The sequence below is a fragment of the Trichomycterus rosablanca genome, chromosome 5 (genome assembly GCF_030014385.1).
Source record: "Trichomycterus rosablanca isolate fTriRos1 chromosome 5, fTriRos1.hap1, whole genome shotgun sequence".
Taxonomy (NCBI): domain Eukaryota; kingdom Metazoa; phylum Chordata; class Actinopteri; order Siluriformes; family Trichomycteridae; genus Trichomycterus; species Trichomycterus rosablanca.
This window is the reverse complement of record NC_085992.1, coordinates 1,569,665-1,585,515: the sequence shown is the minus strand read 5'-3', so window position 1 is coordinate 1,585,515 and position 15,851 is coordinate 1,569,665. Positions and strand designations below refer to the sequence as shown.

At 41.3% G+C, this 15,851-nt stretch overlaps 2 protein-coding genes across 2 annotated transcripts; both read right to left on the bottom strand.

The window, feature by feature from the left end:
- Positions 1 to 607: 607 nt before the first annotated feature.
- On the bottom strand, positions 608 to 11,251 carry LOC134314202 (caspase-6-like). The gene is made up of 8 exons (XM_062994748.1): positions 11,194 to 11,251; positions 9,390 to 9,439; positions 8,362 to 8,404; positions 8,131 to 8,280; positions 6,396 to 6,472; positions 6,127 to 6,302; positions 5,435 to 5,582; positions 608 to 3,776 (listed from the first exon to the last, which is right to left on the bottom strand). Exons 2-8 carry the CDS (start codon positions 9,421 to 9,423, stop codon positions 3,541 to 3,543), a joined length of 864 nt encoding a protein of 287 aa, XP_062850818.1. The 5' UTR covers positions 9,424 to 9,439; positions 11,194 to 11,251; the 3' UTR covers positions 608 to 3,540.
- An 858-nt stretch (positions 11,252 to 12,109) lies between these two features.
- pla2g12a (phospholipase A2, group XIIA) lies at positions 12,110 to 15,164 on the bottom strand. Its single transcript, XM_062994747.1, has 4 exons — positions 14,772 to 15,164; positions 13,706 to 13,782; positions 13,376 to 13,541; positions 12,110 to 12,685 (listed from the first exon to the last, which is right to left on the bottom strand). The coding sequence occupies exons 1-4, from the start codon at positions 14,998 to 15,000 to the stop codon at positions 12,567 to 12,569; spliced, it is 591 nt and encodes a 196-aa protein (XP_062850817.1). The 5' UTR covers positions 15,001 to 15,164; the 3' UTR covers positions 12,110 to 12,566.
- Positions 15,165 to 15,851: the final 687 nt, after the last annotated feature.

The following is a 15,851-nucleotide window of genomic DNA, read 5'->3' as shown; positions in this document are numbered from 1 at the left end:
GCAGCAATCTGTAACATTATTAAAGCTGTAGTCTGTAACATTATTAAAGCAGCAATCTGTAACATTATTAAAGCAGCAATCTGTAACATTATTAAAGCTGTAGTCTGTACCATTATTAAAGCAGCAATCTGTAACATTATTAAAGCTGTAGTCTGTACCATTATTAAAGCAGCAATCTGTAACATTATTAAAGCTGTAGTCTGTACCATTATTAAAGCTGTAGTCTGTACCATTATTAAAGCTGTAGTCTGTAACATTATTAAAGCTGTAGTCTGTAACATTATTAAAGCTGTAGTCTGTAACATTATTAAAGCTGTAGTCTGTAACATTATTAAAGCAGCAATCTGTAACATTATTAAAGCAGCAATCTGTAACATTATTAAAGCTGTAGTCTGTACTATTATTAAAGCAGCAATCTGTAACATTAGTACAAGTGCACAGTATATTACTAGAGCCACAATGCTCAATACTATTTAAAAGGCAAGATGTAACATGATTAAAGCTGCAATACGTAACATAAGTAAAACTGCATCTTCATGATTTATTAACAGCGATCGCGACTCTCTGTACTGAAATGAGAACAAAGTAAACGCAACAAACAATGATGTGAACTTTTGCTTTTTTATTATATTGTAATTACAATCTCCCAACACAAAGTCTAAAATTGTTCCCGAACATCACAGGTTGAATAAAAAACCCAAAAATCTCCCAAAAATCCAGCATTTAAAGACACATTTTGAAATAAACACACTCGGCTGTGTGGTGGTCCAGTAAAGGTCAACAGTGCTACCCAGTGTTCAACAATGACTTACAGGAGTACATTTAAATAAAACATGGACAAATCTTTACACTGTAAATGTAAAAAGATTTTTAAAAAAATCAAACCAGTGATATTTGTTCATAAAGAAAGTGTCTGTTTAGGTTTTCAGGATTTCATGAAAAGAATAAAACACACAGTTTACTGGTTTCCATTTGTTTTCAAGTTTCCACTCGTTTAGACAGAACACATGAATTCAACAGATGAGTAAAATAGTGTACAGGATGTTCTAATTCATCCCAAAAGTGGCTGATTAGCTTAAACAGTTTAAAGTTTGTAGTTTTTTAGTTTTGTGCTGGAACCAGCAGGCTAACAATGGAAAGGTGTACTGGGAGTTATATCTACCAGTTTAGCAGCGTGAACAATGTTTACAAACGTATGTTTGACTACGTACTACCATTATTTATGAACCAGTATATTCTGTATTCAGGGTTTCTTTACACCAAAATAGTCAAACCATGTCTTTATGGCAGCAGTTTGGGGAAGGCCCTTTCCCGTTAGCGTGCACAAAGCAACCTCCATAAAGTTGGAAGTAACTTATATAACTTATTTTACAGAACTGATCTCTGTACCCCTGTTGACAAGGAACAGAACTTAATGATTTATATGCGTCCAAATACTTTTGAAATGGAACTTTTGTGAAGATTCGAGGATGCTAAACTGGTAGCTACAAGCTTCCACTATTAGCCACGTTAGCGTCATATGTAGTGTAGTGAATCCCAGGCTCTGTGGTAACGTTTAGTGCTTTACATATCACATTTTACATTGCATTTTACTATTAAACATCATAAAAAAGCTTATTATTTACTAATCTTAAGAAATTAAAAAAGAAATATTGTGCACACTGAGGTAACGTCGATTAGAAAAGGATCAACATGATGCTATTAAATGTGGTAATTTAGCGCTCTGGCGCCCTCTGCTGGCTGCTGCGATCTACAATTGTGACTGAATACAATTCAAGTAATCGATTATTATGAGATCATGATAGATCACTTCATTATGTTTCCCTATAACAAACATTTATTTCAATTTTTGTTCATTTATTTTCACTGACCATGTCATCCTGATCAGGGTTGCAGTGGGTCCAACACCACCTGAAAACATTGGGCCAAAGGCAGGCAGCAACACACTTACTCACAGCTAGATGTAATTGGGAACGCCCAGCCCAATTTCATGCATGTTTTAGGAGTTAGAAAGGAACCAGATAACCTGGAGAACACCCATCCAGAGTTTGGCATGGGGAGATCATGCCAAACATTTTAAAGACAATGACCAGAGGTAAGGATTGATCGTCCCTACTTGGTCTGGGACCCTGTTTTTCCCAGACGAAGACAAATAAAAAATTGAAAGCCTGAATATTCACTTTATTTTCACCCCTTCTGTCTAATGCCACTGTGCAGATCAATGCACTGGAAGGGGCCGCTACACATCCTCACCCATTCCTACCCAGACAGCAGGACCAATCAGCTCTCGGTTCTCAGCTGCAGAATGGCTCATGGAATCATGAGGGCTCGAACTTGTGACGTCTGGATAATAAAGCAATAGGTTTTATTGAAATGCCCGCCTCAAACACAGATGGTTTTGTATGTATAGAACAAAAACATTGCAAAACAAAAAAGCCAATGAGATCCTGCCGAGTCCCTTGTAGAAAGACAAACCCAAAAATGAAAGTGTGTTCCCTCGACCCCACCGTTTCTCTCATAGAAACGCTGAACCAGTTAAACCAGTAAATGCTGCAAATTCACCAGCATCACCTGCCCTCGCTTCTACAGAAATTCACAGTAAGTGGGTGAATGAAGTAAAACAAGGCCGCACTTTCAGCTTGATCCTGTCAGACTGGTTCAAATTCCAGAGGTCCCTGTTACTGAGACTCATGGAATCTCCCGGACGCTCAACTGGGTTGAGATCTGCTCACTAAAGGCATACTGGGAAAGACCACTCCTATCAGGATAGAAAAAACGTCATTATGTTATTTATTGCAATCACGTATAGTGGCATCGCGGTGATCCTTCAATCTAAAGTGACTAAATCACAATTGCAACAAAAGTTGCACCCAGAGGCAATTTAGAGCAGCAAATCCACCTTCTGCATGCTTTGGGAGAAGCTAGAAAGTGTACCCAGAGGAAAAACATGCTGACAAGAGTGAGAATTTCATTTTAAACCCAGGTCTGGAGTACAATTTTGAGGCATGGTACCCACTTTATGGAGCTGGTAGAATGGGTGTGGACAGTTTTTTCCCCTACAGGTATTTACACCTTCCTAAACTTCCAGTAGGGGTGTTGGCTGCTATAAATCCACCCTGGTTGCAAGTGAGTAAGTGAATTGTGCACGCCGGGTAATTCCTGCTTTGTAAGAGGCACGTCTGGGTGGCTCTGGACCCACTGCGACCATGATTAGTGAAAATAAACGAATGGTCCCCTAAAACCTAAAACAATCACGTTTTATCGTCGGCGCTCCCACACAGATCTCACCGGCTCCCTAATTACAATCCTTTAATTTCATTGGTTCCCTGAGGCAACTGGAAATTTTTGTTGGTCCCTTGATAAAAGCAAGCGTTCTCATTGGTTCCCTGATCTACCTAGTAGAGGTTTGAGTAGCAGAGCTCCCATGAACCTGAGGTCGTTCCTAAAACTATTCTAAACGTTCTGCTCCTGTAACTCCTGCGTGGACTCCTCCACCGCGGCGCACAGACCTGATGCGTCTGTGGACGTTTGATCACCGTCTCATTTCTTGGGCCTGAAGTAGAGCTTCTTGGTGAGCATCGAGGCGAAGCAGGGCACCTGTTTCTTGCCGATGGCCGAAAGGTCCCTGCAGTTCCCGATGCTGCGATGAGACACTTGGCGGTTGACCAGCGTGAGGAGCTCGGTGAAGTCCAGCGTGGAGCCGAACTTGTGTAGCATCTCGCACAGGTCCTGTACGTACCACGAGCCGTTAATGGTCTCCCTGTGAGAGTAGAAACCTGCACACACCAAAAAGCAGCACATGTGACTGCAGGGTACAAATGAATTTCTCTTATAACCAACCGCCAAAACATTAGGACCACCCTGCAAAACTCTGCATGGCGATGGTGTGTGTGAGGGATCTATTAGATGTGGATCTGATGGTGCGTGTGAGGGATCTATTAGATGTGGATCTGATGGTGAGGGTGAGAGATCTATTAGATGTTGATCTGATGGTGAGGGTGAGGGATCTATTCGATGTGGATCTGATGGTGCGTGTGAGGGTGAGGGATCTATTAGATGTGGATCTGATGGTGTGTGTGAGGGTGAGGGATCTATTAGATGTGGATCTGATGGTGCGTGTGAGGGTGAGGGATCTATTAGATGTGGATCTGATGGTGCGTGTGAGGGTGAGGGATCTATTAGATGTGGATCTGATGGTGCGTGTGAGGGTGAGGGATCTATTAGATGTGGATCTGATGGTGCGTGTGAGGGATCTATTAGATGTGGATCTGATGGTGCGTGTGAGGGTGAGGGATCTATTAGATGTGGATCTGACGGTGCGTGTGAGGGTGAGGGATCTGTTAGACGTTACTGACAGGAGTAAACAGCACACGCTGCGGTTTGTAGTGATAAAACGAGATGAACCGGTCAGGGCGTGGCCACAATCCATAGTAAACCTGAAGCGTGGAGGATGAGCAGCAGGTGAAGTGGCGGAGCCGGACAATTTTCATAGGGCTGGCCAGACTGAGACCATTGCTCACACAGGGGTGGCACAGAAACTGATACCTTTTTTTATGTGGTCACTCACTCATTTACCTATACAGGCAGGAAGTGCCATGTAGAATTACATCACGAAGAATAATAAGCTTTTTTTTCTCTTTATTTTCTCTGACAAGTGAAAAACCAAAATATAGCCTATAACCTTAACGTTATGAGGAAGAATTTCAAAGATATTCCTTTGCAATACTTTATCATTTGGCTGCCAACTTGTGTGTAATGATGAGACTCATTTGAACCCCAGAACATGCCAGTGTGAATACTGTACATGGAAAACTAAATGTAATTTTCTTTCAACAATATGATACAGACTGACCAACACTATTAAGCCAAATCAGCATTGAAAATAGACTTTACTTTTAATAGCCTTCTACAATGCTGGAGCTTCTTAAAACGGAATATATTCTTTTAAATAGAAGTGTTATTTAACTGCTATTAAATTGTTTTCCAACAAAATCCGCCCAATTAGGCGGATAATCGCCCAATCTGGCAACACTGGAATGCGCAGAGCCAGCTGGTGCCTTTACTCGTAGCTCGCCACAAATACTACTAAATAGTACTAGTAGTACTAGTAGCACTAAGTAGTACTTCTTCTGTAATTGTGTTGGTGGTTGACATTTATGTCGAGTGTATTACTGCACGGTTTTGGGGGAGAACTACTTCTTTGAGGTGCGCTGTTGAATTGCGTCCCTGTGAGAACACCTGCGTGCAGAAATGCTTCCGCAAAAAAAGTTGCCGGCAAAGCGGTGATGGGGGGGCCGGAGGGGTGGCCGAAGATTCATTTATGGTGGCCATGGCCACCACTGGCCACCCCCTGGCTCCGCCCCTGAGCAGGTGAAGTGTTGAAGGTGAACATGCTAAATGAAGCAGGTCTAATCAGCTCATGCTCGGTACTCACCCTCCGCTACGGAGTAGCACATGATGAAGTCGGCCCCAGCAGGAAGGGTGTGAACCACGCCCGCGTCCACCACCACCTGATTGGTCATCTCACTGTCCACCGCGTCCATGGGGGTGACCGGATCGTCGTGTTTATCGCCACGACACGCCTGACAACGATCATACAGACACACGAGACGTTAATCGGCAGACCGGCAGATCGGACGTCCGTTAGCGAGGTCAGCTAGCAAGCCAGTCTGGTCAGGGTCACGGATGGTCTGGTTTGAGCGGCCTGATGCTAACGGTGTTAGCTTAGTAAGCTAAAACTGCACTGACATGAAAGTAGAGCGTCTAGATAATCTGATTACGAGCTCCAGGTCTGATTAGAATCCTATCTACCAAGGCAGCTGATCAGGTAGGTAGTGGGGAGCAGGGCGGGTCACTAGGTTTTTAAACAGACCCGGTGTTTGTAGACCCGGAATCAAGTCTAAGTGGTGCCACCTTCCAAAAACAATTAGGAGGTTAAGGGGTGAACGGTGGAAGAATGCTCGAGTGTAGCGTGATCCTCCGTACACGTTACAGCTATATATATATATGTATATAGGAATGTACTGCTGTCTGGTGAAAAGAACCCGATGGCTTCACACCTGCTAGTCCCAGGTTCTCCCTGACCAGCACGGGTGCCATGGAAGGAGAGACGTTTGACTGACTGACCTGCAGGATGAAGATCTTGGGCTTCCCCACCAGGCTGGGACACTTGTCTCCCCGGAACAGAGCCGTCACGTCCTGGATCTCGATCTGTTTGTCGTACGCGTACACGTGGCCGTTCTCCCCGTGACTCAGGAACACGCAGACGAAGCAGTCGGCGTCCTTGTGGTCCTCATTAGCAGCTGAAGGGGGGGGGAAAGGTCATCACGGTCAAGGCGAATGTATAAGCATGAGAAGGACGTCCGTTACTGAATGTGATCAGTACAGGAACGTACCTTTAGTGATGATGCTCAGGATTTCTTCTCGCTTTCTATCAGTATAAGCCTTCACATAAAAGCCCAGATCGGTGAACCTGAGGAGCACAATTTGGGTGGAAAGACGATGTCAATTCATGCACCCTGCGTCACACTTCACAGATACCTCACACAATCTTCTGGGTCAGAATTCTACACACAGCACAGCCTCGGCCAAAATCCGACTGGAACTGATCGCTTTTCATCTGGGAACTGTAGCCTTGTGGTTGAGTTACTGGACTAGTAATCAGAAGGTCGCTGGTTCAAACCCCACCACTGCCAGGTTGCCACTGTTGGGCCCTTGAGCGAGGCCCTTAACCCTCAGTTGCTTAGACTGTATACTGAAAGTCGCTTTGGATAAAAGCTTCCGCTAAATGCTGAAAATGTAAATGAACTAAACTTTTTATTATAGTACACGCTTCCACTACACGGCCAAAAGTATTCGGACACCTGACCGTGAGCATGTCGGACATCCCATTTAAAAAACAAATGCTATTAAAATAGTTTATTTATCATAAGAAATACAGAGAAATGATGAAGTAAGGCCACAATGTTAAATGAGATTAAAAGTTAGATAGAATTTCCACCACTAACAAATTAATCATCTGATCAGTTGCTGTCCTTATATTTTTGATACAGCAGATTTTCAGAATACACCTGCAGAAATCACAGACTGTCACACTATACACTATATGGCCAAAAGTATGTGGACACCCCTTCTAATCATCATTAAAGTGTTTCATTTACATTTTCATTTTCAGCATTTAGCAGACGCTTTTATCCAAAGCGACTTACAGTCTGACCAATTGAGAGCTAAGGGCCTTGCTCAAGGGCCCAACAGTGGCGACCTGGCAGTGGTGGGGTTTGAACTTGAAGTCCAGTACCTTAACTGCTAGGCTACAACGGCCTGTTTCAGTCACACACACTAACACTAACAGATGTATGAAATCAATTCTGTCAAATAAATGACATGCGTCGTACTTTATGGCAGCGGTTTGGGGAAGGCCCTGTCCTGTTCGTGTTCCAGCATGCCTGTGCGTGCACAGATACCTAACTCTAACCCGAATAAACACCATCGGGAGCCAGGTATTCTCATCCGACATCAGTACCCGACCTCACAAACGCTCGAAATTCCAACCTTCACATTCCTAAATGCTTGTGGAAAGACTTGGACAGAAGAGTGGAGGCTGTTAGAGCTGCAAAAAACTCATAATCAGGTGCTCACACACTTTTGGTCAAATATTATCCGTGTTCCAAACATCCTTATGTAAAGTTGAGGTCTTAACTTCTATTATTTAGGAAGTTTAGGGAAGCAAAATAAACCAGTAATAAACTCATAACATGATGCACCAGCACATCCACACTGTATTAGGGAGCCTTATCACTGATCACCTGCCTCAGTGGGCACAATTCCCACAGGCACACTCCAAAGTCTTGTAGAAAGGCTTCCCAGAAGAGTGGATGATATTAAAAACACAAAAGTAAGACGGTAGTCAGGTGTCCCAATACTTTTAAACATTCTACTGTACTTGTAAACATTCTAAAGGAGAAGGCCTGGTCACCAATCTGTGATCTAAAAAGCTCCAGCGCATTAGTGTTACACAACAACCTCTGAACAGCACAAAAGAAACACAACAAGGGTTTTGAAGTGGCCTAGTCAAAGACTCGACCCCCCATGAGGTGCTGTTTAGGTATTCAGTGTGCCGTGTGTCCGTACCTCTTGACGAGGCCGTCCCTGTCCGCGTTGGTTCCGTGCCTGGAGTTCAGCCGGAGGTGCCAGTAAAAGTTTTCCTGATTGAAGATGAGCGCCAGGCCTCTGCGTTTGTGGTTCATTTTATATTCTTCATTAGGATCCACACTTGTAGCACTAAAGGGGGGAAATAATCACAGAGTCTGTTATGCCCAGCATATTAAATAAGCCTAAGATTTTAGCATTGTGGAAACGTACCTTCGGAACAGAGAATCCACCTCTGAATTGCCTTTGCTCGGACCTGTGCACAAAAAATGGAATGTTTAAATAGGAATCATGTCAGTACAGTAGGAATATTGCTTTATTTTGCCATGTCCACTGCCTTTACCTTTAAGATGAGCTTTTGTGAAGATTTTAAACATGCTAATCGTAATGAATACAGATGTGGCCTTTGTATTAAAGCATTTCCCAAGAACGTTAACATGCTCATTGTAAGATGCTAATAGGAGCTTCTACTTTTCTACTGGAACACGATGCAAAATATCCACATCATTCCACACGTGCAGTTTAACGTGCAGTCCGACTGCCGTATCGAATTTTCGGACAAATGATCCGCTGTGGTGACCGGTTAACCGATTTATCACCGACGTTCCTATTTGTCACACCAAACGGGTTCAGAACACCAGAAACCCCCCAAAACACAGATTTTAATTTTATTTACTAAAGGTGGACGGTTAAGCAATAGACCTATATCACACAAGTAACTGCCAAGACCTTGAGGCCAAAAGTATGTGGACACCTGACTGGACATTCCATTACAAAAGCACGGGCATTAACATGAAGTCCAAACCCCTCGCTTGTGAGGTCAGACACATGGTGTAAGACGAGAAGGCCAGGCTGTGGTTAAGGTCAGGGCTGAAATTCCTGCACACCAAATTAATCAAACCACGTTTTTATAGATCTGGCTTAATGCACAGGAGCACAGAGAAGAGAATTCCCCTAAACTTCTACCACAAATATAAGAGCGTATGATTTATATGATATAATTGACTGTACACACCTGTCGGGTGTGGCCGAGACAGCTCAGCACAATCATTAGAGCGAGTGTCCGCGTACTTTTGCAAAGCAAACATGCTGGATATGACAGTGAGTGCTGAGCTGTCTTCAGTGAGGCATCATGTAAACATGAAGGCAGTTTGTGTTCCAGAAACAACGTACCTGTACACACGGGAGTGTGAATACGCACAGAGCAGAGACGTGATTAATTGTTTGTAAATGAAACTAACCTGTAGCAACATGTTGTGCTGAGTCACGCTCCATCTCTACCTTTCCTTTCCTGTAACAATAAATCACAACATTAATCATTAACATCAACAATAAGAAACATGAAGCTGCGGCTCACAACATCACACCAGCTTTATATCCGTCTAGTTTAGATGTAGCCAGTGTGACTTTGGTAGGTTCTCTAGGTTATATGGTTACATTTTTTCACTCTTTTATTTTCTGTCTTTGTGGAACAGTTGTGGCCTAGTGGTTAAGGTACTGGACTAGTAATCCAAAGGTGGCTGGATCAAGCCCCACTACTGCCAGGTTGCCACTGTCAGGCCCTTAAGCAAGGCCCTTAAGCAAGGCCCTTAACCCTCAATTGCTTAGACAGTATACTGTCACTGTACTGTAAGTCACTTTGGACAAAAGCGTCCACTAAATGCTTACAATGTAAATGTCTTTTTAATAAATCTTTAACAGGACTGTATGAATTTATTAATTTATGGATAGAAAGTCAGTTCATCACCTGACTGTATGTTAAACAGTAATAAAGTAAATACAACAAAAGTACAAAGTTCATAAACGTTTCACTTTTGTTTTTTTTCTTTGCAAATTTCAGTTGAAGTTATTTTGTATTTTATTGTTCATCCTCTCTTATACGATCACAAATCTGAGCAAAAGTATTCACAGCCCCACCATATACACACTTGCACACACACGATCACGCATCTCAGTATTCAACCCACCCAATACTCCACCACTGATGAGCTGCAATCACACTCACATTCTCTTCAGGAAACGCACCAGTTTTAGTACAAATACAGTTTAGCATTTTTATTTTAATGGTAATGCTTATTTAAATCTTATTTAATTGATTGCTATTATTATTGTAGGGTGGAACCTTTAGATCTAGCAATTTATCCCTGTATGTTTTAGTTTTGAGGTAGCATTTACATTACATTTCCACTGTAGTTTTATAAGCTTATTTAGAATATTGTAATTATTATAATTATGGTTAAACAAATGCTGTGTTGCTGTTTTATGTCTCAGTTTATATCAGTATATATCTGTACGAAATGTATTTCATTTTCATTTTCATTTTCAGCATTTAGCAGACGCTTTTATCCAAAGCGACTTACACAATGAGCAATTGAGGGTTAAGGGCCTTGCTCAAGGACCCAACAGTGGCAACTTGGTGGTGGCGGGGCTTGAACCGGCAACCTTCTGTTTACTAGTCTAGTACCTTAACCACTGAGCTATCACTGGCCCTATTTTTTACTTTACACCAGGTGTATTTTTTACTTTACACCAGGTGTATTTTTTACTTTACACCAGGTTACCATGTAGTATTTTATATTTTGAAATACTGTTTTGTTTCAGTCTGGAGAAATGTCATTGAGTTAAGTTTATTGTAAATGATTCAATTATCAATAATCTGTCTATGTCGATATAATAATTACAGATTTGTATGATAAATTCTAACACATTATATATAATTTATAGCTTTACTTTTGTGTACAGAGAAGTTTTGTTGCACTTTTGTCAGTTATCTCTTTATTGTCTTATTTATGAAATATCTTTTAAAGTTGTAGTTCAAATCTTTAAAACCATTAAATTATATTTTATTATATAATATATATATATATATATATATATACATACATAGAGAGAGAGAGAATGAGTCTTTAGAACTGCTATAAAGAAGTATGCTTAACTGATTTGTACTTCAGTAAACCCGTATAACAAATAAAGATAATCATTACTACTAACAGAATTGAATAACATTATTATATAAATAATAAATAAATAAAATAGCATAATAACCTGAACTCTGATCCTTCCGCTCGGTGCTCACAGAATCATCTGAGGAGTTTCAACTTACAAACAAGTCAAAGCACAAGCCCCGCCTACTAATCAATTCTGATTGGTTAAAAAGAGTTAAATCTAAATCGCCATTGGACACTAAATATGTCAGTCACTTTCAGTCAATACTTCCGTCTTGAAGCCCTAAAATGAATGATATTTTCAAATAAATCACTTCATCATTTGAGTAAAACATAACATCGATGTTTCTGCTGAGATTCGATGCAAATTTTAATTCAGGACTCCTGATGCGACTTAATTACTGAATCAAACTTAGCGTGTAGTCATACACTCCAAAGCTCCAGAGTCGACTCACTGTTCACGCCAACAACAGAAGAATCGACTCTTAATTACCGAGTAAAACTTAACGTGTACTACACCCTAAAGCTCCAGAGTCGACTCACTGTTCATAATGACATCAGAAGAATCGACTCGTTTGGAAAATATTACCCTGATTTACAAGGTCACACTGATTCATTTGTTTTTATAAAAGCATTTTGATGAACGTAAAGAAATGCAAAAATAAAGTCTAAAACACTTGCATCGTGAAAGAAACGTTACCGGTTTATTATTAATAAAGCTCACACGTTTTAACACTTTAACCGTGCACAGTTCAACACTGAATCTGAATGAATCTTATTATGTAATTAATCTAAAGTTTTACCAAACAAATTACATAAAAAAAACAACGTTCGTGTCTGTAGAGATTCAGTAAAAAAAAACTTTTATTTTACACTATGTGGCCAAATGTATGTGGACTTCTTAACAAGTCTGTGCATGTTTCTGTCCAGTTGTTTCCTTTTCTTTTTCACCCAATGCATCAGATCCACCGCGACACTGACCAGGATAAAGCAATGATCATTCAAAACAGACAATGAATGAATAATTGTAAATATTTATTTAATAATTTAACAGCTAAATGAATTAAAAGCAAAATAACGGGAGTGAAAACAAAACGGAAAAACCCACTTTGAACCTTGTGCAAAAGATTGAACACCTCTGCTGAAATTGTTTACTTTTGTTTACATAATTTATTGTGGAAAAATGTTATTTGCAGCATATTTTGTTGTAAATTCAGTAATTAATCAGTAATCGTGCATTAGAATGTAAGAATGTGCAGAAGTTTGTTAACTGTAGAGAACTTGTTCACTTATTGTTGATAAGTCTAAGTCTGAGCAGGGGTGTACAAACTTTTGCACAAAACTGTTCATTTAATCCCTCACATGAAGTCATGGATGGGTTCAGTTCAGTGCTGCTGCAGGATGATTAATACAGTGTCGGTGCTGCAGGTTCAACATTTCCGCAGTAAGAACATCGGGCAGGAGCTTCGGTTCTCAGAGGTCGGTCCTCTCCTCGTAGTGGCAGATACACGCTGACCTCTGACTGTCCAGGTATGGTTTACACCCCAGGTGCATCACAGCGTCGAAAAATAGAGTCACTGCTGATTCACACGCTGTACACACACACACACACACACACACACACACACACACACAATAATGACTGAACATAGTCTGTAGTATTTAGAAAAGCAAAACAATACATTTGAACCTTTTTCTTCCTCCTCAAAATTATTGAACCTTTTTTACGTTCTTTTTGTATTTTTCCCCTTCTCCCCTCCTAACTTAGTCATTTCCAATGCTCGTTTACAGTTCCTCTGCCTTTTGCACCCCCCGTGCCCCCTCAGAACATGCTTCAAGAGTCCCGGCTGTACAGAAGAGCAAATGTAAAATAAGGAAAATTGTGATTTTCAGTCAGCCGGGGGCCTACACAGACACATGAGGTCGGCTGATCACGGATGGCAGTGTGTTTGGCACTCTGCGAGACCCCGTCCCTAGTTGGTGAAAAGAAGCGGCTGTGCATGTGCCAGAGGATGGGCGTGACAGTCTCCGCCCTCATCAATTTGGGGTGGTGATGGCTTCTTTACACCAGCCAGCGATAAATTCTCACAGAGAGCCGAACCACATATTCTATAAACCTAAACGCTGTGTTCCTCATGATGCCAATAAATTGTGTGAATACCATCAGAACGCTGCCAGTCTGCAATGCTTTGAATACTGTCCTTCTTTCTGTCCCTCTTTAACGCTTGTTATCCGCAGTAAGATTCCTTTAAACTATTTTTTTACACATGCAGGATGTTTACCTTGTACGCTCTTGTCCAGGCCCAGTGTGAGCTGCATGTTCCTGCAGATGTTCTCCAAGCACACCTGGAACTGTTCGTCACAGTCGTGTTTCTCATGTCCGCACATATCATAACAGCGATCGTGCTGATTACAGCACCTCGTCATGGCCGGGATCCCCAAATCAAACTGTACAGGAGAGAAACCAGAGAAAAAAACTTCAGTTTGTAGAGAAAAAGCTCAGAGTGTGAGGGTTCTAAGAAGCTTCCAAGAAGCTTCACTAGGTGTTACTGGGACCTCAGATGGTACCGGCATCATCAAAATGAATAAATGCTGTTAAAAACGTTTTTTACGTTAAATCCGAAGATTGGAGAGCCGCATCCGTTGGGTGGTGAGGGTTTATAGTTGGGTCGAGGAATGGGTTTATATCCTGTAAAAGAAATGAATAGGATTATTTATAACCAGCGTGAGATTAGTAAACAATAACAGAAACTAGAACTCACGAACTGTGCCATCGTAATAGTGTGTTTCTGGGACGAGTGTTAATGGAAGTCTGTATGACGTGCTGTGTATGATACAAACAGTAGTTAAGGTGTGGACTAAAAATAAATAAGAAGGTCGCTGGTTCAAGCCCCAACACTGCCAGACTGACACTGTTGGGACCTTCAGCAAGACCCTCAATCCTAAATTGCTTGGACTGTACACGTTCACAACTGGAAGTCGCTTTGGTGGTACGAGTGGTTGAAGCAGTGTGAATTGCGGTGTTGGTGTGGTTATGGTACAAGTGTATCAGCGAGTGATTTGATGGTGGTGCAAGTGTATTATTGTAGTGTGTTGGCAGTAGTAGTGTTACAAGTGTAGGGCAAGTGTTGTTTCGATAGTACAAGTGGATCATGCTAGTATGTGGTGGGGTGGTGGTCTTACTGTATAACAGTATTGAGATTGGTGGTCCAAGTGTATTATTGTAATGTGAGTGGTATGATGGTGGTCTAAGTGTATTATTATAGTGGTCCAAGTGTATTACTGTAGTGTGAGTGGTATAATCGAGGTCCATGTGTATTATTGTAGTGTGAGTGGTATAATCGTGTTCCAAGTATGGTGGTGTTCCAAGTGTATTATTGTCGTGTGAGTGAGTGGTGGTCCAAGTGTATTATTGTAGTGTCAGTGATGAGGTAGTCTAAGTGTATTATAGTAGTGTGAGTGGTATGGTGGTGGTCCAAAGTGTATCTTAGTAGTGTGAATGATGTGGTAGTCCAAATGTATCATAGTAGTGTGAGAGGTATAATGGTGGCCCAAGTGTATTATTGTAGTGTGAGTGGTATGGTGGTGGTCCAAGTGTATCATAGTAGTGTGAGTGATGTAGTGGTCCAAGTGTATTATAGTAGTGTGAGTGATGTGGTGGTGGTCGTAGTAACCTACCATCACTACATTTGAACTGGCAGAGTCCATCAGATCCCCCTATTAAATCCAGAGCATAGTTAAGATATGTGTCTATCTTGTGGATTCCGTTCCTGATGCTTTTTAATGTTTTCCTCCAGTCTGGTGTCTCAGGTTCAAACTGGTGGTCCTCAGGTACACCTGTACAGGTGAGAATAACCCCCCCAGACAGCATCAGCAGCAGCACAGGTAAACTCACACTGTACTTCATAGTCCACACAATCTGAACAAACAATCCGATTCAGTCCGAGTTTCTTTTACTTTTCAAAAGTTTAGAAACTTATCAGCTGTGTTTAGGAGTTTAACTTCATTCCATACATCCTGAGACCCAGCAGAGTGACCATCTTCACTACAGCTGAGTGTACACTGTAGTAACCAAAGTCCGACATTAACGTTGACATATAGGCCGTGTCCCAAATCACGACAGGTTCACTACATAGTGCACTAGATAGGAAGTTTTGCAGGTTTACAATCGGATGCTAAACTCGAATATAAAACACAACACACCTATTTCGTCATTTTAAACACAACAGAATATTGTAATAATGTGGCACAGGGCATGTAGGGAATCTAATGTGCACTCAATAATGTATAGGGTGTAGGGAATAGGGACCATGGTATTAATTCAGACGCAGCTCCAAGCTGTGTTTTCCTTTTCTGACTTCGTTAAGAAAATAAAAGCCCCGACTGTGTTCCAATTCCATAACGTGTTCTGTACATTTTCCTCTATATAGTGTACACTGCAACATAAGCTTATATTTGAACATATAAATGTTAAGTTATTGTTGTTGGTTATGAAGGTTTACGAATGATTAAAACGATTTAATCACGGTTTTTCCAAATATTTCTGACTTGACTCAATACTGCCACCTGCCGCCCACTTTGATGAATCACAATTCAATTCATTAACACTGAACGTGGGTTAAGCAGCATTAATTCATTCACTCATTTATTCGTTCTCACTTACCGTTTTATCCTGGCCAGAGTCGCAGTGGAGCTGGATACTATCCTTGAAAAGTATGGCAAAATGCAGAAATACAAAAGATAGGGTGCATACTAATA

What these genes read in the sequence shown, in the direction of transcription:
- LOC134314202 (XM_062994748.1), bottom strand. Translation starts at nt 9,423, where the DNA reads ATGGAGCGTGACTCAGCACAACATGTTGCTACAG. An exon ending in AGGGACGGCCTCGTCAAGAG is followed by an intron (nt 6,473 to 8,130) that starts GTACGGACACAC and finishes TGTGCTCCTCAG; the next exon opens with GTTCACCGATCTGGGCTTTT. An exon ending in CCAAGATCTTCATCCTGCAG is followed by an intron (nt 5,583 to 6,126) that starts GTCAGTCAGTCA and finishes GATCGTTGTCAG; the next exon opens with GCGTGTCGTGGCGATAAACA.
- pla2g12a (XM_062994747.1), bottom strand. Translation starts at nt 15,000, where the DNA reads ATGAAGTACAGTGTGAGTTTACCTGTGCTGCTGCTGATGCTGTCTGGG. An exon ending in CCAGTTCAAATGTAGTGATG is followed by an intron (nt 13,783 to 14,771) that starts GTAGGTTACTAC and finishes TTTCTTTTACAG; the next exon opens with GATATAAACCCATTCCTCGA. An exon ending in CCTGGACAAGAGCGTACAAG is followed by an intron (nt 12,686 to 13,375) that starts GTAAACATCCTG and finishes GTGTGTGTACAG; the next exon opens with CGTGTGAATCAGCAGTGACT.